Source organism: Tympanuchus pallidicinctus, unplaced genomic scaffold (genome assembly GCF_026119805.1).
Source record: "Tympanuchus pallidicinctus isolate F22 unplaced genomic scaffold, pur_lepc_1.0 scaffold22, whole genome shotgun sequence".
Taxonomy (NCBI): Eukaryota; Metazoa; Chordata; class Aves; order Galliformes; family Phasianidae; genus Tympanuchus; species Tympanuchus pallidicinctus.
Window position 1 is genome coordinate 40415973 of NW_026294739.1, and position 20827 is coordinate 40436799.

General features: G+C 51.9%; 1 protein-coding gene across 2 annotated transcripts in view; it reads left to right on the forward strand.

The window, feature by feature from the left end:
* The window catches only part of CPNE2 (copine 2), a 39620-nt gene extending 19890 nt beyond the window's left edge, over positions 1-19730 (forward strand). For both annotated transcript variants that reach the window (XM_052685801.1, XM_052685800.1), the window contains exons 6-16: positions 2429-2512; positions 4226-4315; positions 4663-4761; positions 6545-6631; positions 7211-7270; positions 9208-9341; positions 9723-9777; positions 13548-13599; positions 14907-15040; positions 18274-18510; positions 19142-19730. In XM_052685801.1, the coding sequence (XP_052541761.1) occupies positions 2429-2512; positions 4226-4315; positions 4663-4761; positions 6545-6631; positions 7211-7270; positions 9208-9341; positions 9723-9777; positions 13548-13599; positions 14907-15040; positions 18274-18510; positions 19142-19249 (1140 nt within the window). In that variant the 3' untranslated portion in view covers positions 19250-19730. The remainder of the gene's footprint in view (positions 1-2428; positions 2513-4225; positions 4316-4662; positions 4762-6544; positions 6632-7210; positions 7271-9207; positions 9342-9722; positions 9778-13547; positions 13600-14906; positions 15041-18273; positions 18511-19141) is intronic.
* Positions 19731-20827: the final 1097 nt, after the last annotated feature.

Consider the following 20827-nt stretch of genomic DNA (forward strand, 5'->3'; position numbering starts at 1 on the left):
ATGCAGTGGTTATATTGGCAACTTAATTGTTGTCATCACTTGCTCCATAGGCAGTTTCCTTTCTAACCTGATTTTCAATCAGGTCCTTCTCCTAAGTTATGCAGAGCTGAAGTCTGGTGATATTCTTCCAACAAGTCATCATAGGTTGGTCTACTGTTTTCCAGACCCACAGTCAAAATACAGAAATTTAGCATCTGCCTGCAGTGCTATAGGCAGGCAGTTTGTGAGGTAGACATAGTTGTGCTGGGCTGAGGACTGTGAATGATCTGTCTGGGTTTCCTTCCAGTTTATCAGTAGATGTCAGCAGAAAGCTCCTTGCTGTGCTTCTGCAGTTACCAGGAGCTGGTGGGGTTTCCTTGCTGATTCCTGTAGACAGAGCACCACAGCAGTGCTCAGAGTCCTGCTGGTGCTCAGGGAATGGTCATGGCACTTCAGAGCAGAACACAAATGGAAGTGGTCCCTGCACACATGAAAGGAAACTGCAGACATTCAAGGCAGGTTGGCTGGGGCCCTGGGCAGCCTGATCTAGTGGGTGGCATCCCTGTCTGTGATGGGAACTGGATGGGCTTTAAAGTCACATCCAACCCAGCCATTCTCTGATACACTGCACTCAAGCTGAGAATCTCTTACTGGCATCCATGCTGCTGACCAGCCCTCTCCACAGTGTCCAACCCAACGCTGGGACCTCTCTCAGACCAAGGGCAGGTTTTCCTCTCCATCATGAACCCGTGCTTGTCTGTGCACTGCTCACTGCATGGCTTCAAACAGCAAGGCTTCGCAGCGGGGGAATGTCAGCAGCAGAACCAGCCTGAGGCTTTTGTACCTTATGTCAGATCAGCTCTTGGTAGAGTTGTTAGAAAAAGAAGAATCTTGCAGAAGAGAAGGCTCAGCCCCAGTGATCCCAGTCCCAGCAGCTCAGTTTCTACCTTTGCCAGGCTTGCATGGGTGAGATGGTGGTGGCTTTGACGTTTTAAAATAACGGTGCACAGTCTTGTGGTCTGGAAGCATCTCCCACCCTGCTTTGAATGGAGCAGGGCTGGCTGCACTCACAGAGCAGCTGCTCTATGTGCTTTGCTTGGGATCCTGCCCCGCTCCCTGCTGCCACCCGAGCCCACACCTCTGTCACTTCCTGTGGAATCAGGGCAATGAAACCACTTCAGGTTGCAGGTTAAGCTGGAGTAGGCAGGGCTGGGATCCACAGGGCTGGGAGTGCACTACTGGTTCTTGAACTCAGCAGCGAAGCTTTGGAGCACTGAGCCCAGGCTCTGTGTAAGCAGGCACAGTGCTGCACTGCAACCAAGTCTCTTGCAGAAAGAATGGCTTATCCTACTCCTCTGCAAACATAGCAAAAACACTGGGGGAAAACAGCATCAGAGAGGCTCCCTGCAAGCTGTAGTGGACTATACTTCATTGTGCCCATTAACTTGTGGCCAATTATATAAAATAAAATGAAAGCAGTCATCAGAGGTGACTGTGAGTTTTGAGTAGAACAGGTTCCAGTTTCTCCAAGCCAAAATACTTGCAGTGATTTATGTTTCCAGCTGGCTTTGGAAACAGGATTTGGATAGAAACAGTAAAGGGTTTTCTGCTGGAGCCTGCCACCACACCAGCTGCTGCCTCGTGGACTGGGACCCCCAGCATCCCCCAGCCCTGAGCATCCCCACTATGTCCTCTGGATCCTCCAGCCAACAGAGTTCAGGCAGCCACCTGCCTCTGGAGTTCTCAGGAAACAGGAAATCATTTGGAGCGTTTTGAGTTAGGTTGGTTTTTATCACAGTTTTTCTGAATGGGAGCAAAGATCTCTTGCAAGCACTGGGGATCCTCTCATCAGCCTTCCCATGCTGCTCCAAGACCTCAGTCACCCCGTGCAGATGCCCAGCAGGGATGTGTGCTGTGTTTGCCATACGGCTGTGTCCTTTTATCAGGAGGATATCTAAGGAAAGCAAACGCGTGCTGGCTGAAGTCTGTGTGTCTCGGAGGGTGTTGTATGATCTCTGTCAACACCCGTGCAGTTGCTCCTTCAAGATTTGCTCTCCTCATGCTTTCCTGCTGTGTGTAGGAGGGTTTTTTTTTCCCCCCAGACTCTCATACATTTCATAGTTCTGTTTGTGCTTTGAAGCTCTGGTTGTTTTCCTAACCCAAACACAGCTGCCTCCCAGCTGGGGCTGTTTGTCGTAGCATTGGTGTCCAGAGATTGTGCAGGGGGGTGGGATCCACGAGCAAAGTCTCACAGACACGTGCCTGGGTGTGGGAAGGCCGTGACACCGTGTGAGCACTGACAGGACCTGCAGGACCCACACAGACACCATGGGAATCAGCTTCCCCATGGACCGTTCATGCACTGATGTATTGGAAAAGCAGGAGGAAGGAGGTATCTTGAGCAGCTTGCAAATCCTTGTATAAGCTGTGTGCTGTTGTTCTTCCCCAGGACCTGTTTGGAAAGTCAGACCCCTTCTTGGAATTCTATAAACCCGGTGATGATGGAAAATGGATGCTGGTCCATAGAACAGAGGTGAGAGCTACTGCAACACCACGGTCCTTAGCTCCTTTTAAACATAATGATGTTATCTCATAAATCCTTGGTGAAGGGGGGTGGGATCCCGGGAGGTGGCTGAGGATCTTACTGGGTTTTCTTTTAAGTGGTGGGGCAAGGGAGGAAATGTTGCAGCAGCCTCCCCAGGTACTGCCCTCGTGCCAGACAAGCAGCTTCATGTTTTGAGATCGGATACAAAGAAAGTAAATTCTCCATTCCTGCCTCTTTGGGTGCATGAATATAATCTGGTGTTAGCCTGAGGCTGGCGTTTGTCATGTCAGGAGGGAGGTGGCTGCAGGGAAGGGTTAGTGCTCTCCTTCCAGCCTGTTATTTAGGAGGAGCTGAGCCCAGCAGGCTGTGTGCAGTGCAGGAGCAGGATCCTTACACCGCCCACCCGTGGGGCCTGGTGGCTGGCAGCATATGGGCTCCACTCCACACACGTGCCTCCCTGCGTGGGCTCCCTGCTCTCCCAGCCTCTTGGAGGAGGTGTTTACAAATTCTCTGCTAAACTGTGCTCACGGTGTCAGGGTTTTTCCCAGTCTGTCAGTCTGTAATATAAAAGCCCATTGCAAGCCCCACGTGGTTATTTGACAGCTCTGTCCTGCGACGATGGGGACAGAAATGCTCCTCACCTGGCAGGGCTGTTCCTGGTCTCAGCAGAAGGAGTGATGGCTTTGGGGAGAGGAGAGGCAAAACTTCTTGCGTGTCTTGTGTTCTGGGGCTGTGGGTTTGTTCTGCAATGCAAACAAACACCAGTGAGAAGACTGGCGTAGGGTTGGCTCTGCCCCGTGTGTTCCCTGTAACTCCTGTAACTCTGGCTGCTAAGCTCTAGGGTCCTTTGCAATGGGTCTTCTGCTCCAGGGATCCCTGTGTTTGCCTTGACACAGAGTGACGTTGCTCAATGGTCGTCCCTTGCTGACTTTCCATATGTATTCCTTTCCCTTTTCCTTTAAACCTTTGAGCCAGTCTGATTCTGGGATACCTGCAGCAGGTGCAGCCCCTTGGGGCAGGGAGGTGATGTTGAGGGGTGCAGTCTGTGCAAAGGAAGGGGCTGCAGGGAGCATCCCATCATAGCACTGGCCTTTGCATCTCTTCAGGTGGCTGCTTCGTTAGGCTTGCTGCTGGTGCTTCGTTAGAGAATGCTGTCCTGCAAAGACTCTGCCTGAGCTGCTTGACGCCTCTGAGCTTTGTGTCCTGGACTGAGATTCACATCAGTCTCTCTCTTTGAGCAGGGCACTTTTGTGTAAGCATCTTCACGTGCCCTGCACGCACCTCCAAGGTCTGCAGCACGTACAGCTTGCCTTCTCTCGGTGCATGTTAAAAAGCATTTATCAATTACATTTCTCACAGAATCACAGAATTGTAGGGGTTGGAAGGAACCTCCAGAGATCATCGAGTCCATCCCCCCTGCCAAAGCAGGTTCCCTACACCAGGTAGCATGTAGCAGCTCTCCAGCTCATGCAGCAGCTGTTACACAGATAAGGCAAGATCTGTGTATATCCAGGGCTGCTCAGCTGTCTGTGATGGTTGTGGTGTTCCACCACTCCACTTAGATGGAAGTAGTGGGGCAGTAAGCTATGGCTGGGGTGAGGGATGCAGAGGACACCTTTATATAGGGGGGAACATCCCCTCCTTTGTGCCTGTGTCCTGTTTCACCTTTTGTAACTCTATCCTTCCATTTCCACCTCACAGGTGATCAAGTACACATTGGACCCCGTCTGGAAGCCGTTCACTGTGCCTTTAGTGTCACTGTGTGATGGAGATGTGGAGAAGCTGATCAAGGTAACGACGGCCCTTTGGCTTCCTCTTGGGATGAGGGGAGACCTTGTGGCAGCCTACAGCTTTCTTGCAGAGAAGTGGATCTCTGCTCTCTGGTGACAGCAGCAGGGTCTGAGGAGCTGTGTCTGGGGAGGGTCAGGTGAGGGTTATAGGGAAAGGTTCTGCACCAGAGAATGGTGGGCTCAGAACAGCTCCCTAGGGCAGCGGGCACGGGCCTGAGCTGCTGGAGCTCAGGGAGCGTTGGGACACTGCTCTCAGCTGTAGGATTTGGGTGGTGCTGTGTGGAGCCAGGGGTTGGGCTCGGTGATCCTTGTGGGTCCCTTCCAACTTGGGATGTTCTGTGATTCTAGGTCATGTGTTACGACTACGACAGTGACGGGGGGCACGACTTCATTGGGGAGTTTCAGACCTCAGTGGCCAGGATGTGTGAAGCCCAAGATGCCTTTCCAGTAAGTGCCGACGTGTTTTCTGTGCAGGATGGGGCAAGGGCAGTGGTGGCCACGTTGTTCCTTGGGGCTGGAGGTGGGTTTTGATGCTTGCACTGAGACCTTCAGCCTGTGCTGGAGAGGCTCTGAGATGAGGAAGAACTGCTTTTTCCTCCCATCTACACAGCAAATGATTCAGGTCATTGCTTTAGCTGAAATAGATGTCTGAGTTAGAAAGTATGAAGGCAGTCTTGTCTGAAAATCTAAGATTCGTCTGAAGCAACACTTGAAGATGCCTTGTTGCCTGGGGAGGGGGGCAGTGGAGGGGGTGTTCCCTGCATGCCCATGCTGCTGTGCATGACATGCCAGAGCACATGACTTGGGTGCAGCTGGGGACATCCCTTTGCTTCCTCCCCTCGTGTGGCTTGGTTGCTGCCTTGCTTGTGTAAGTCCTAGTGCCTCGGGGAGCAGCATTTGGGCAGAGACCAGGGCTGCACCCAGAAAGGTCAGGCACTCTGTGCCCCGCACATCTGCGCTCCAGCTGCTGGGGGCTCTGGCTCCGAAGCAAGCAGTCTCCGTGCTGGGTACCACATGCCAGCATCCCTTCTCCCCAAGGCAGCTCCTCGTGACCTGTCTCTTCCTTTCATCTGGCCACGCTGATGTGGGTAAATACAGAAACAGGAGCAGGGATGCTCTTGCCGCAGAGCAGGCACCGCACGTTTGCAGATGGGAATGAGAAGATGAGAACTTGAGTCCCCTCTGCTGCTGTAGCATCGCTTCTCTTGCCTCAAGGCTTCGCTGTTTTCATGGCCTCCGGCCCATTGGACAGGAGGGTTGGTGAGGACCACTGGCACCAATGTGATTTTGGGGTCAGGTGGCCGGCAGTAAAACAGCAGCAGAATTTCCTGTGCTTACAGCAAGGAGTTAGCTGTGAATTCTCACCTCTGAGATCCAAAGGGAAAAAGCACTGCTTGCAATCCTCGTGTTGTTGGTTTCTGCCATAAATGCTCTCCAGGCTATGGTCTCCTGCTCTGCTGAGTCGCCCAGGGCCTGGCCACATTCCCTATAGCTGGAGCTGCTCCCACCGTGGGTCCTTCAGCGTAATCCAGCTGCTTGATTTCTGCCCTAGAGGATTTTTATTTTTGTTTTTGCTTTTTTGTTGGGCATGCTGGTATTTGACCAATGCTGGGACATGAGATGGCTGAAATACTCAGCCAAATACGCCTTTTTTTTAATTATTATTTTTTTTTTTTGGTACATGCTTCCAGAGCTGCAGTTTTGAGCCTGTTTGCAAGCAGCTCTGTCTGCTTTTGCTGGCTGGCTGGAAGCAGCTCAGCAGTGCTGTGCATTCCCTGGCCACGGTGGTCCCATCAGAGCTGCTTGGAGGCAAAATAGGGGCACTGTAGGATCTGGGAACCCGTTTGTCAGAGCTGACTCTTCCAGCCCAGGTGTGCCCAGCTGATCTCAGACTGATCCTGGGTGCACCTGATCTGGGGGTCTGAGCTGGAGAGAGTTGTTCGGTGTCCAGAGACTGCAGGAATGATGAGTCCACAGCCCACATTTAGACTTTGTTCTTTGATAAGAGGTTTTATTCAAATGGTTTTAGATTTAAAAATAAAAAAAATAAAAAAATGCAGCCATTATTTTCTGAATATAGAAAAAGCATTTATTTCCCAAGAGCTTTAGAGGAACAGCTGTGGCCTGCCCTAGCTATCAATGAGCTTGTCCTTGCTATTCCAGCAGTGGGGAGGGCACAGCAGCAGTTCTGTTATCCAGTTAGCTTTGGGTAACAGCTTCTCTCTTACAGCTAGAACTGGAGTGCATTAACCCCAAAAAGCAAAAGAAGAAAAAGAATTACAAGAACTCTGGGATCATCATCGTCAAGTCCTGCAAGGTGAGCGCAATGCTGGGATGTTTCTTTGGTAGGTTTTGGGACTTTATATTGCACTCAGCTTCCCACCCCTTCTGTCTCCAATGCTCTTGGGTTTTCAAGTGCACATACAATGGGGCACGAGTGAAGGCAATTTTCCTTTTTTTGGGTTCTCCTCCCCTTGGAATAGGATTTGCAGCTCTCTGCTCTCTGTCGTGCCATGGCTGTGTCCCTGGTGCCATGTGCATGGATCACTGTGGTTGGCCACATCACACATAGCTTAAGAAATGCCAGAATGCTGCTTTGAAAGACCCCGGTGGTCACAGAATCATTGATGTTGGATGAGACCACTAAGGTCACCAAGTCCAGCTCCACCCCCACCCCTCACCATGCCCACTGACCGCTTCTCCACAGTTCTTGAACACCACCAGGGACAGTGACTCCCCCACCTCCCATGATCCTTCCTACATGCTTTGCCACATGGATGGAGCTCCCTGAAGGTCCGAAAACACAGTGATGGGAGGCCTGGGTGATTTCAGTGGTGTTTTCTTTTCCTGCAGTAGCGAAGATTGCTGATACACTTTGCTTTCTATTTTATTTCAGATCACCAGAGATTTCTCATTCCTGGACTACATCCTGGGAGGCTGCCAGCTGATGTTCACTGTAAGGGCTTTGGCTTGCTGTTTGTCCAATAGTGGTAATAAATATGTCATGATCAAAGTTGCTGAAGGGAGGTGCTGTAGGAGGCTGCCCTTGGGCCAGCTGCATCCTGCTGGCTTAGCAGGGTGGGATTTCACAGCAATGAGGAGCTTGCTCCATCTTGCTGTTAAACCATGTGGTACTGGTACTGGCATCAGTACTGCAGTGCTCAGGCGTACAACCTGCTGCTGCTGAGGATGAGAGTCCCATGGAGTCCTTCACAAATTTCTACCAGCATCTCTGCCCATCGCTGTGTTAACTGGCATCCAGATTGCTGAGAGAGGCCTGGGTGTTTTGAACCCAGCTCAGAGGCTCTGGGCTGTTAACGATGCAGTATTTCTGCATTTTTATTTGCATTTCCCTCACTCGGGCTGGAGCACCAGTGGTTTGTCAAGAGGAATTACAAGGAGACGTTACAGCCCTGAGTGAACCCACCACAAAACAGAAGTGTTGTTTTTTTTCCCCCCATTAGCTTTCTAATTTCTGAAAACTTTTCTGCTGCGGCACCCAGCGAGCGCTGGGCACACGCAGTCATTTCAGCTTTTATTTTGTTGTCTTGTCTGAAAACATGGGGGGGGGGAGGAGGAGGAAGAGTTACCATAGAAACGGGAACAAGTGCAAGAGCTCTTTATGTGCCATTCTGCTGCTGTGCGTGAAGGTCTTGGTGCTGGGGAGTGAATAGGAAGGGAAAATCATCCAGTTTATTGGTAGCACAGAGCTGTTGTGCAGATTAGTTGGAATGCTGAAATCTCGCTCGTTGAGGTCTGCTGGTAATGGGAAATGCTGGAATTTTCCCCTCCCAAGGCACCTGGTTCAGATTCTGCTCTCCTACGTGGCTCTCAGCATGTTTTGCATGGCGCCTCAGTTTCTTTATTGTGCTCTGACCGAGTGTGGCTTGGCTGCTTCTGTTTCATTGGAGCAGTGAGCTATAAGACCATCAATCTCATGCTGAAGAGGTCAGGTTTTACTGGGCTTCTCGCATGATCCTCTGCTGCCATCCTGAAGGGATGAGCCCAGGGAGGGCAGTGGCCCCTGGGACTCTTCCCATCCCCAGCTGCTCCATGCTGCAGGGGATGTCTTGTCATCCCCACCCCTGGCTTTGACCCGGCCCAGGAGCCGAGTTTTTCCTCTCTCATTACAGATACAGAGCAAAATCCCCTGCAAATCCCCTGAGCTCAATTTAGCCACCAAAGTTATTTTGGGTTTTTCCTATTTGCTCTGCAAACAAGGCGAATGCAGGCACGCCGTCTGCTCGTCTCTTCCTCGCTCTTCCCTCCCAGTCATTTCAAATCTGGTGGTTCATCGCCTCGCTGCATCTGACCACATTTAACTGGATCCGAGATCTCGGATATGCATTCCTACAAATGTCTTTAAATAGCGTGGAGGAGGGAGAAGCACGAGTGCCTTGCTGACAAAGCAGGAACTTGGCCTGCATTGGACTCAGGAGAAGCACTGTGTAGGGTAGCTGTAGGGAAAGCTCAGCTCAGGGTTGTGTCTCTTGGGACAGAAGAGGCCTTGAACCCAACAAAAGCCCAGGCAACCCTGCCTGGTTTGGTGTCCGTGGAGCTCCTTGCTTGGCAGACGGGCAGCAGACTTCAGCATGAACCCTGGTGGTGGTGACTTGCTTCTTTGGGACGCCGTGTCTGTGATTCTTGATGGTAAAAAGTGTGGGTATCATAGTGAATTACTTTGTTGAACCTTGCTTTTTTAGTTTTTTTGTTTTTTTTTTAGGGAGGGTAAAAATTTGTCAAACTTCCCAAAATTGGAGGTTTGGGTTGTGATGGGGCTGTGCCTGGGCCTCACCGTTGTCCGTCTGCAGTGGAGAATGGGAGGATAGGTTTGTAGTGAGGATAGATTTGTAGTGGTGACTGCTAACAGAAGGCAGTGTGTGCTTCCCTCAGGTTGGGATCGACTTCACTGCCTCCAACGGGAACCCGCGGGACCCCTCCTCTTTGCACTACATCAACCCCATGGGAACAAATGAATACCTGTCGGCAATCTGGGCTGTCGGGCAGATCATCCAGGACTATGACTCGTAAGTGCTGTGCCTTTCTGCCTCTCCCATTGCTTTGCAGGCATTCCCCTGGCTTCCCGATGAGCTGCTGGGATGCATGTCACCCCTTTCTGTCGCTTGACTTTCCGCCCATGGAGCAGGGGGAAATGATGCCCTGCTTTTGGGAAACTCCGTGGAAGAAAATTGTGGTGTACATTGTGATGGAGGCACTGCAATGACGAGAGCACATAAGGGACAGAGTTTCTCCTCTTTCCCCATCAGCACTGTGGAGTGTGATGGTGCTCAAGCAGACGGGGAGCTGCGTTCCTGGAGCTGGTGGGATGGCGACAGTTTGGTGTGCTGAAGTGCATGCAGGCATCCCTTGTGTGCGCGGAAATCCTCTCATGTTTTCTTCCCTTGCAGAGACAAAATGTTTCCTGCTCTGGGATTCGGTGCCCAGCTCCCACCAGACTGGAAGGTAACGTGTGGCAGTGATCTGTGTGCTTGAAACACTTCTGTCCTGAGAGCTTCTGTGTAGGAGCAGAGCTGGGGCATGGGGCATGCTAGGTTTGTAGGGAGATGTGAGGTGAGGATGGAGTGCAGGCAGCCAGGCTGGCGCTCAAGGCTTCCTGGCACTGATACCTTTGTTGCTGATTAATCTTGCTGGTGGGAGGCAGGAGCAATCATGGGGCCGTGGATGAGTGTATTAGGTTGCAGTGAGATCTGGCCAGAGGATGGGAGCTGGGCAGCCTCCAGATGATGCTGTGTGGGCAGTGCCTACAGGTTGTGGCTGCATGTTAGGGCAGGGAATTGAGTGTTCAGGGGGTTGAAGCCACCATGGTCTGTGTCAGGCTGTGCTGGAGTATCAGCAGCACACAGCAGCATGAGGAGCCTGCTGGAGCCAGTGTTCTCACCATGAGCGCTGCTTCTGGCTGGAGGCTTCAAGAAGTGGGGCTGAGGAATTACTCCCTGCACCTGGAGCTGTTGCTGGACCTCCCTTCCTCCAGCGTTTTCACAACTTTAGCCCCTGATGGTCACTACAGCCCCAGAGTGCCTCCAGTCTTTACCTCTTTAACAAACTCCTCTGTGTTGGCGAGCATCTGGTCAGATGCAGAAATACATCTCCTCTGGTCGGTTTGTCTGCTGTCTGGACCAGGAAATTCTCCTCAACACACTCCAGGATTCCTTGGGATTGCTTACAGCCTGTGCCTTGGCATCCCCTGCTTCTGCACCCCACTTCTTCCCAGAGATTGAGGACAACTGGGGGCATTTTAACCACGTACAGAAGCCCTACAGGACCGGTCCAGCACTGCTTGTCACAGCCATAGGAGCCACCACCAGCAGCAGGTGACACTGCTCATCCAGCTTCCCCTTTTACATGGCCTCGCATCTCTCAGCTGCCCACAACCACAGGGCAGAGCCCAGGGGTTCTCATGGTTCCACCGTGCTGAGGCAGACTGCTCTCTGTGGCAGCCAGAATCCCTGTGATTTACGTGGGAGTTGCTGCTGTTGCCACTGTCTGGAGTCCATCCCTCCCTGCGCACGCTGGAGCTGATTCATCCCAATTGGCCACCAAATGTTTCAGGTCTGTCGCTTCCCTAGATTCTGTGGGAAAATCTTGGTGAGCAGCTTCCGAGGAATAACAGCTGCCAGCTACCACCAGGGGATTTATTGTTTGTGGAGAGAAATGGGAATGGAAAAAGCAGCGGGGCTGGAAGGAGCACGGCGTGCAGGGATGAGTGGCTTCAGAACCCACGTGCTGAAACCCAAGGCCGGTGTTGGGGCAGGCCGGTGGGGAGCTGCGTGCCCGGTGCCCTGTGTCCTGGCAGCAGGTGAACCGATGGCCGTTGTGCATTGCAGACGAGACTGAAAATGGGAAAGGTGGTTAGAGATCTCAGTCGTGGATGTTGTGCTTTGTTCTCGTCGCTCTCCTGTTGCCATGGCATCGCCAAACGCTTTCAAAGAACCAGTCAGAGTGAGATATTTTGCACACAAAAGTCTCGTTGGAAATGTCAAAGAACATCTTGCAATGTAACAGCTCTGTAAAGAGCCTCGAGCGGTTTCCCGGTAGGAAGCAGATGGGTTTTGGTTGCTGGGGGATGAGGTGGCCCTGCAGAGGGTGATGCTCGAAACTGAAGCCCCACCAACTACCCCATCTCCTGGGCTGGGGCTTGGGCACGTCTGCGGTTCCTGGTGGGAGAAGATGGAGCTTCCACTCACAACCACCCCATCCAGAGGGCGCAGCCAGGCTGCACGTGTGGACACCCCACCCTTTGGGGCTGCTGGAAGGGGTTGCTCCCAGTTGGGAAAGGTCCTGCACTTGGACATGGCTTAGTGGGCATGGTGGTGATGGGTTGGGGTTGGACTGGATGATCTTAGAGGTCTTGTCCAACCTTAATGATTCTGTGTACCTCTGGGTGCACCCAACACCCAACAGGGAATGAGTTCCCTGCCTCCCTCCCCCCTTTTTTTTTTTTTAACTTTGTTATTTTGAAGCCCTGTTGAATTCCTGTTGGATTTTCTAGCAGATATATATATGTGTGTGTGTGTGTATGCATATATATATATATATATATATAATCTGTACAAACTCAAGAGGAGGTTTTGAAACATTTCAGCCACGCAGGGGGAGTGCTCCATGTAGTGCTGCAAAAAGTGAGGAAAAACAGCTCCAAACTGCTTCACTGCTGCTTAAAAGAAAGAGAACCCCCTCTTTCTCGATTGCAAAACATGGAGGCATTTCTGTTTACCTTCTCTATAAATACTTGCATGGCAAAATTTGGAGTGTCTTCTAAAAAAAAACCAAAAAAACAGCCCCAAAACAGTGAGCCCTTTAACGACTGAAAATCCAGAAATCTGAAGTAGGACACGTTGCCCAAAATTAAGGCTTCCACCAGAAATGGTGTGTGAAAAACAAGTCGTGCGTTTCAGAGTGTGCCTCAAGTTGCCTACGGTGTGAATGGGATCATTGCTGGCTGTGCTTATGGGCATGGAGGCACCTGAGCGGGTCGGTGCCGTCCTCCTGTACGGCAGCTCATCGGCTTTGCAGCACGCCAGAGTTTTAGCCTGACCTACTTTTGTTTGTTTGTGTCGTTTCTCACCCCACGGTGCCTTGCAAAAATAGTTTCTGCTGCTTTCGACACAATGCCCATTCTAATTGGAAAGTCTGAACCAGATGCGTGCTGCTTTCGCAGTCTCGGGAGGACTTGGGCTTCACACGGCAGTGTAGAGGACATTCATTCTGCCAGCGCTGTGAGTACGCATGTCCTGAAGCCATCCCTGGGCTGAGAACCACAGCGAGCCACCACCCTCGTGAGAGGAAGAAAACAGCCTTGTTTTGTAACTACGGCATGGAGTTTTTTGTTTGGGAGCCCTTGCAACCAGTGGGCTGAGATCCCACATCGTGCCTTTGGCTCCCAGAAGTCTGAAAGAGGGAGCTGTGTGTCCTCGGTGCTGCTCAGAGCCCGTTTGCTCCTCGCTGTGTCTGAATCAGAGAGTGAGGAATGCCTCAGCCCCCAGATCTGGTGGTTCTTCCCCGAGCAAGCAGTCACCCCATGCCAACATTGGCAAGGCTCACACTGGAGCACGGGAGCCCTGAGCCTCTCTTGCACCCAAGCCATTGAATTACACTTTCAAAGCAACCGTTCTCCAGTTTTTATTTTAATTTTTTTATGGTTTCTGTCTGCAGGCACTTCCTAGAGGAGTACATTTGGAGGGTTTCTGCTGTTGGTTTCTCTGGCATGGCTGGTGCTACAAGCAAGGGAGCGCTGGGCTCTCCACCCGTGTCACAGGGGACCTCCTTTTGAGGGCATCTCCCTCAGCTTGGGAGGAAGGGAAACTCGTGGGCTTTGCACCTGCTTTGCAGGGATGGTTCTGTGGTTGTCACCTCTCCTGTACTGCTTTTCATCACGACCCAGATCATGAAGCTAATCGTGTGCAATAGGATGAAGTCATTTCTTCTGGTGTGATGTGTGTTCTCCCTCTGGGCAGCCAGCAGGAAGCCGTGGGGACAACCTGCTGTCACCTCTGGTGGTGTGATAATGTCATGATGGGAGTGGGAAGCCAGAGGAACCAGTCCAGTCCATCCCCAGCCTTGACCACATTTATCTTTGCTCCTCGCTGTAGAACAGCAGAGGGTGGGGAAGCACTGCTGGCCCAACGGGGCGAACTCGTGTGATACTGCATCAGCTGAACTGATGGAGAGCACCGTGCTCTGCCTCTGTGCTAATTCATATCTCTTCTCCACAGGTATCCCATGAGTTTGCCATTAACTTCAACCCCACAAACCCTTTCTGTTCAGGTGAGTGCCTGCCAGGTTTCATGTGCCTTCAGTGTCTTCTGTCTTTCCTCCTGGGCTTCTCCAGTAACTTATCACAGGAGTTTTCCAAGCTCAGTTCAGAGACAGCCTTTAGCATGGAAGCAGAGCAGCTACTACGGGTTCACTCAGTGGAAAGCAGAGAAGATCTGGGGGTGTGTAGGAGGTCCCAGGGCAAAATGCAACTGGATTGAGACAGCATAAAAATAACGCCTTCGTTCTGGGTGTCCTACCAGCCGTCTGCTGGTGAGAAACACAAGGGCTGCTTAGCAGATGGGGAATTCAGGCTTAATACTTCTGTAGCTCATTTAGCAACTGAAAGCCAATAGCAGTCATTGCTGAAGAGCTATTCTAACCATAGACAGTGAGGGCGACCTTGAGCTGCCAAGGCCATCTGTGTTGACCTCTGCTTCACCCTAGCAGAACAGGAGCTCGGTGATAAAGAAAGCCTTTTTGGGTTTCTTTGTTCTCCTGGCTTACGAGAGGGGAGGGAGGACAGAAAGATCTTCCTGGGCAGCTCTGTTGGACGGCAGAAGCAGAAGAGTCTCTGGTGACCTGCAGGACAAAGTATTGCTTCCAAACAGCCTGGGAGCATTCAAGGTGTTTCTGGGATGTTTCAACTTCTGCACTGCCCCATGTCTGTCTGGTGTTTTGTTAAGCTCAGAGACCAGCTGCTTTTCTTTTTTGCTCCTCCTCTTGGCCAGATTTTGAGATTTTTGCAGAAACAAGAGGAAAGCCTTTGGTTGTGGGTGCTGTGAAGCCTCTCACCAGAGAAGGTGTGAGGATCTGCTGCAAAGTGGCTGAGGAGCAAAGCCCTGATTTTAGAACATTTGCATAGAAGTGGATGAAACTTCATGATCTGGATGAGTTTGGAGGAAAAAGATATTTTGAACTTGAGCTCCCTTGGCATTACTAGCTCATCGTCCTCTACTTGATCAGACAGTGATAGGACTGGAGAGGGGGGAACAGTTTTAATTTAAAAGTGGGGAGATTAAATGAGATGGGGAATTTCTTCACTCAGAGGGCAGTGAGGCACTGGAGCTGGCCGCCCAGAGAAGGTGTGGAGCCCCATCCCACAAGGCATTCCAGGCCAGGCTGAATGAGGCATTGAGGAAACCTGTTCTAGCAGGAGGTGTCCCTGCCCATGGCATGGGTGTGACATCTTATTGGAACGAGATGATTTTTAATGTCCCTCCCAACCTCAGTCAATCTATGGTCCTGCGATCATGCTTGGAGTGGCTGGCTTGGGCCGTTGCGCGTTGTGATTTTGGGCTTCTCTGGTTTGCCCACAGGTGTGGAGGGCATTGTCCAAGCGTACTCAGCCTGCCTGCCTCACATCCGCTTCTACGGACCCACCAACTTCTCCCCCATTGTCAACCACGTGGCCCGCTTTGCAGCTCAGGCAACCCAGCAGGAGACTGCATCTGTAAGTCCTGCTTTCCTCTGACTACCGTGTGGAGTGGCCGCTGTGACCTGGTGCCTTGCTTTCATGTCAGGAGAGATGAGGCTGTGGGAGAGGCGGTGCGGAGCCAGGCTCCATCTGGGCTACATATAGGAGAAAGTTTCTTGTTTGGGTTTGGCAGCTACTCCAGCAGTTTGCCACTCTGCCAGGCAGGTGGTGGGTTGCATCACCGATGGATGCTGAGCATCTCGTGGCTGCTATGGCATCACTGCTGGGCTTCCTTCCTTCCCTGAGGACATGGCATGCTCAGCAGACAAAGCTGGCTGGCGAGACCAGACTATTTAGGGGAGCTGGGGATGAAAGCTGCCTGCAAACAATTGTGGGAAGATCTCCCCATCCCTTGTGGCTGACTTGCATCTGCTGTTCCATTGCCCCATGCTGGTGAGTGGAAAGGGCTTGGAGGAGAGTTAGAACTAACCCTGCCTGTGAAGCCCAGCCGTGGGCTCTCATCTGGCTGTCGTCGCTTCACAGAGAGAACGTCAAAAAAACAATGCAGAAACTCAACAGCCAACAGAACGGCAGCTGTGGAAAATCAGAAATTACTGGGGAGAGAAATGAGATGGGGTGGGGAATGCCATGATTTGAGCGAGCCTTGGATTTATACGAATGAGCGGAGTGTGAAACATTGCCCCCCTTCTCTCAAAGAGGATCCAGCAGCCCTAGATGATAGCAAGAGTTGACCAGGTGTGGAGCAGCTCCCAGGCGAGAAGTGATAAGGCTACAACCTTCTGGCCTGGAAAACATCAAGGTCATCAGGAGTCCACAACATGCATGGCAGGATACAGGAAAACTTTGATCTCTTCTACATTTTCTTCTGAAGCATCCATCATTGGCTTCTGCTGGGTTCCATGGGGCTTTGGTCTGCCAGGGCAACTTCTGTTCGTGTGGATTCTGGCCAGGAAGGGACTGACAGTCCTGAGAAGCGCAGCCCTGTTGCTTTCCAAATAGCTTTGGGCTCCTGAGTGGTGAGGGACTGACCGTCCCTGACTGCCATGGGGGCCATAAAGGAACTAGGCTGGTGACAATGGCACCATTGTGTGAATGGGAAACGTGAGCAGCTGTGCTGAGGTTCAGAGGGTGGCTTCAGACCTTTGGTTTATGTCACTTCAATACAAAGCAGATACCTGAAGGAAGATCCTCTTGGTTAAAGCAACACGTTGCTCACATGGCCAAATGTGAACTTTCTCCTGGAAGAAGACCTTTCTGCTTCTCCCCCTTGGATGATGTTGATTATCTTGTTTTTATCGCTCCTTTTCACACTGGTTGGACAAACAGTGGGCTCAGAGCCAGGACCGGCGTTCCCACATGGCCGCTCCAGCCGCTCATCAGTCCTTCAAGTTGCAGATAATTAGTCCAGCACTCTGCTTACATCCGTATGTCAGAAAGCTGCTCATTAGCATGGAAGCCCATTGCACCGGCCTGCCCATCCTCATATGCAGGAGATGGTGCCAGCACGGTGGTAGGAGGGGGATGCTTGTGCACTGCTGCTCTCCCCAGCTCCAGGTGTGAAGGGATACTGTCCCGTATTTGCCTTTTTTCTTTGCTTTCTTCGTTAAAATAAGCCACTTCCAGCAACTGCCATTTCAAGGGGATCCCACTGCTTCCTGTCCATCCTTCCCTCACCCTTCTTGGCTCCCCCAAGAAGGCTGTGGACTGTCAGCCTTCACGTCCAACGCGCGCTGCTTGTTGGGGGAAAGCCTGAATCGGGTTTGATTTGCCACAAACCCAGGTGCCTCCTCAGCTTTCATTTTCTCTCCTTGTGTTGAAGGGGGAGGGAGAATCCCCCATGCTGCGCGCCAAGCAGAGGCACTAATCATATGCAAATTGCACCCCTCTGTTGGCACTAATAGTTTAATCAAGGGAGATTTAAATAATACGCACCAAAGGAACAGGCTGGAGACGGCTCTGCCTTTTCTGAGAGCACAGAATGTGATGGATCAGGGGCTGAGGCTTGGATCAGCATGACGAGAGCAGGCAGCCCCGTCCCAGGTCCCTGTCCCCATCCTGGGATGGGGTGCACATACCCGTGGTGGCAATGGATGCCTGCAGAGTCCAGGCTCATCCTTCCCAGGCAGGCTGATGTTCAGTTCCCAAGGAGGTGGCTCTAAAATTGTCATCACTTGTCTGGAGCGCATCCAGCCGATGCTGCCAGGTAAGGATGCTCGCAGCTGCTCTGCTGCAGAGCCCTCGGGCTTTTCAGATGATCCCCAGCATCACCTCCCATTTCACTTCGCTTGTGAAATATGCAGTGAGAAGCAGTGGATGAGCTCTGCTCCCTCCTTGTCTCCCTCGTGCTTTTAGCACTTTTCTGTCACTGATTTCAGAGAACAGGAACAAAAGTGGAGATGTCTTTCTTGTTTCATTCTTTTTGACCGTGCTCAGAGGCCAGTTCTGCACCACTTTACTCACAGATGAAGAAGCTTGGCAGGAAGGGTGGAATGAGCTGGATTTTTGCCTGTTCTCAGCCGCTTTGAGACTCTGCACCTTCTCCCTTACAGGTGCACGGTCAGTCCTGGCCAGCAGCGTGTGAGCACACAACTCCTCCCTTAAACACCAAAAACAGATTGTTGGTGCCAGTTCTGGATTCCAGATACTGCCTTCTTGTATAAGTCTTCCCCTGGAACACTTTTTCCCCCCCAGCTCCACGTGTTTGCCCCGTTTCAGTGCCATGCTTCCTGGGATGTGCCCCGGGCCCTGCAGTGCTCAGGGCAGCAGCAGGTCCTGCTGCTGCAGCACAGCAGTGCCAGAAACCCACCCTCGTTTGCACTCGGAATTTATTTGAGGGAAGAGAGCACTTAGGGGAGATTTCAAGAGACGAGATGTGGGCTGGAGGAAAAACAAGAAAATGGGCTTCAGGCTGCGTGTCTCCTCCTGCTTTTCTAGGACGTCAGCACTGGTGGTTTTCAGAGGAAATGGAAAGAATGAGGAGAGGAACAAAAGGCTTTAATGCTCCTAAGTGCTTGTTTTTCATCATTTCTCCACCACGCGCAAGATGTGTAATGCACCAAAATGGAACCATTACTTTCCCCTGAGGGAGAGGAGATGAAGGCGCTGGTCTTGCTGGGGTGCTGTGTTGTGTCCGTCCATCTGTCCCCATGCCCTGTCCTTCAGCTCTGTGTGCTGACGTCTGCTAGCAGCGAGCCTAGAGTTGACGTGTCCCTTGCAGCAGCTCTGACCCTCTCTTCCCCTCCCTGCAGCAATACTTCATCCTCCTCATCATCACGGATGGAGTCATCAGTGACATGGATGAGACGCGCCATGCCGTGGTGCAGGCGTCCAAGCTGCCCATGTCCATCATCATCGTGGGGGTGGGCAACGCTGACTTTGCTGCCATGGAGTTCCTGGATGGGGACAGCCGGGTGCTGCGCTCCCACACTGGCGAGGAGGCCGTGCGTGACATCGTCCAGTTTGTGCCCTTCCGGGATTTCCGCAACGTGAGTCTGTGACCCCCAGCAGTGGGGCCTGGGGGCTGTGGTGCCGGCCCCAGGAGAAGAGGTGGCTCCGGGGAGACCTCGCTGTGGCCTTCCAGTATCTGAATGGATCCCAGGATGGATGGGGAGGGATTCTTTGTCAGGGGATGTAGTGATAAGACAAGGGGGAATGGCTTTAAACTAACGGGAAGTTTAGGTTAGATGTTAGGAAGAAATCATTTGCTGTGAGGGCTGTGAGGCCCTGGCACAGCTGCCCAGAGCTGTGGGTGCCCTGTTGCTGGATGTGCCCCAGCCCATGGGTGGGATTTTGGGGAAACCTGGAGAATGGACACGACATCTCATTGAAAGGAGGTGATCTCTGAGGTCTCCAACCGTTCTGATTCTGTGTTTCTGTGATCCGACCCACATCATTCTATTGGTGGTTCTCATCTTAAAAGAGGGGCAACCCCAGCAAATGCCAAAACGTTTGGGAGCCACTTAAAAGAGAGAGCACTCAGCATGCTCCCATCAGCTCTACCCTCTCCCAGACCACCTGCCTCGCTCTGCCTGCGAGGGACCTGTCCCCAAGGCAGTGACATACAGTATAACCACAGGTGAATCCTGTGCCACTGCTGCTTTTTCTTTTTGCCTGCAGGCCCCCAAGGAGACACTGGCCAAAGCTGTGCTGGCAGAGCTGCCCCAGCAAGTCGTGCAGTACTTCAAGCACCAAAACCTGCCCCCCATCAACTCGGAGCCCGCGTAGCACCGTGCCCAGCCCCAGCTGCATGTTCCCGAAGTCTGTTGGTCCCACTGAAAGCGCATGTTCCACATGCTGTTCAATGAAGAATACCCTCCCTGAAACACCCAGGTTTGTACTTCTTAATTTAATTGTTAAGTTCTTAAAGCTCCTCCTGGAGAAGCGCCTGGATCCACTTTGTACAGCCGCCGCCTGAGGTAACACCCAGAGGCCAGGCCGAGCCCCAGTCCCACTCCGTTGAGTCACTTTTCAGTATTGAATGTACTTTGTATAATTTTAGTGGAACAGGATACAATTTTTACAAACAAAACTTGCTTTTTCCAAGCAATGAAATGCTTAATATATTATTGTTATTACCATTTGTTGAACTGGTCATGTATCTGTGCCGTATCCGTACCGCTGTCATGCTCTGTGTTCATTTTTATACTGTGTACATGTTATATTTGTTATACTCAGGTTAATAAAGAAACTCGGACATTTAAAACAAGGGGCTGCTGTCTGGTCTGGGCTGGGAGCACTGTGTGAGGGCTGGGTGCTTGGGGCAGCCCAGTGCTCCTCACCACTCCACCTATACCATGCCTGGAGCGCATGGGCACAGTGCAAGGCCTATGCCAGCCTCAACCCTGGAAGGTGGGGCCAGCTCGGGGGAAATGTTTGCTTTGCAAAGCCCTCTGGAAGGGAAAAATACCTGACCCCCCCCCTTTTCCAAATAGGGAAGCAGTCTCTGAATGGTGGCTTGTTTAGAACTAACGCTGTATGCAGCTCCACGGGCAGGCAGGCAGGCAGTGTGCTGCTCAGCTTTCAGATCAAAGGCTGGGGCTCTGGAAAAGTTTTCTTTCCATCATGAAACCTCACGCAGAGAGAAGAAAATCTGAAATATTTCAATTCCACTATGAAATGATGGTGCTGCTGGAATCCTTTCCCAACCCCAAGGCCGTGTTCCTGCCCCAGCTGCTTCCAGTTGGGCTGATCTGCCCTCTGGCCCTTCGCACAGTATCGCAGAGCGCAGTTAATAGCTTTAACATCAAATCTCTTTGTAAGACAGTAAATGGGACTGGTAGCCAGGCTGCATAGCAGCCTGCTTACATAGGGCAGCTGCAAGAGCAGCTTGCTGGAAACGGACTCAGGCTCAAGGGCTGCTGTGAGTTAACGGAGCTCCCCAGCTGCCCTGATCTTGCTCTTCAAGAAACAAAGACAGTAGGGCTCTCCCACAGCAGAACTGTCTCCCTCTTGACTGTGCAGGGTCCAGCACAACCACCTGCAGCTCCTGTGCACCACTGTGTCTGCACACAGCTTCCAAACCCCACTCTGCATTTCCGTTTGAATCTAACAGATGCTTGGAGGGCAGCTATGCAAAATACCGTTCAGGAAAGCACTCATGGCTGGGCTGTGCTGCTCTGGCTTTCCAGAGACATCGTGGATTGAGTTTCACACCAGGCACAGACGCCTCTCCACTGCAGCTACGCAAGGCTCCTGCGCGTGCAGCTCTGAAGTAAAGCAGGTTTAAATGAAGGCACTGGGAGATCTAGGTATCTTCCATCAGCAGAGAAGCTACAAAAGGCAGGAGCAGCTCGGGAGCAAAAA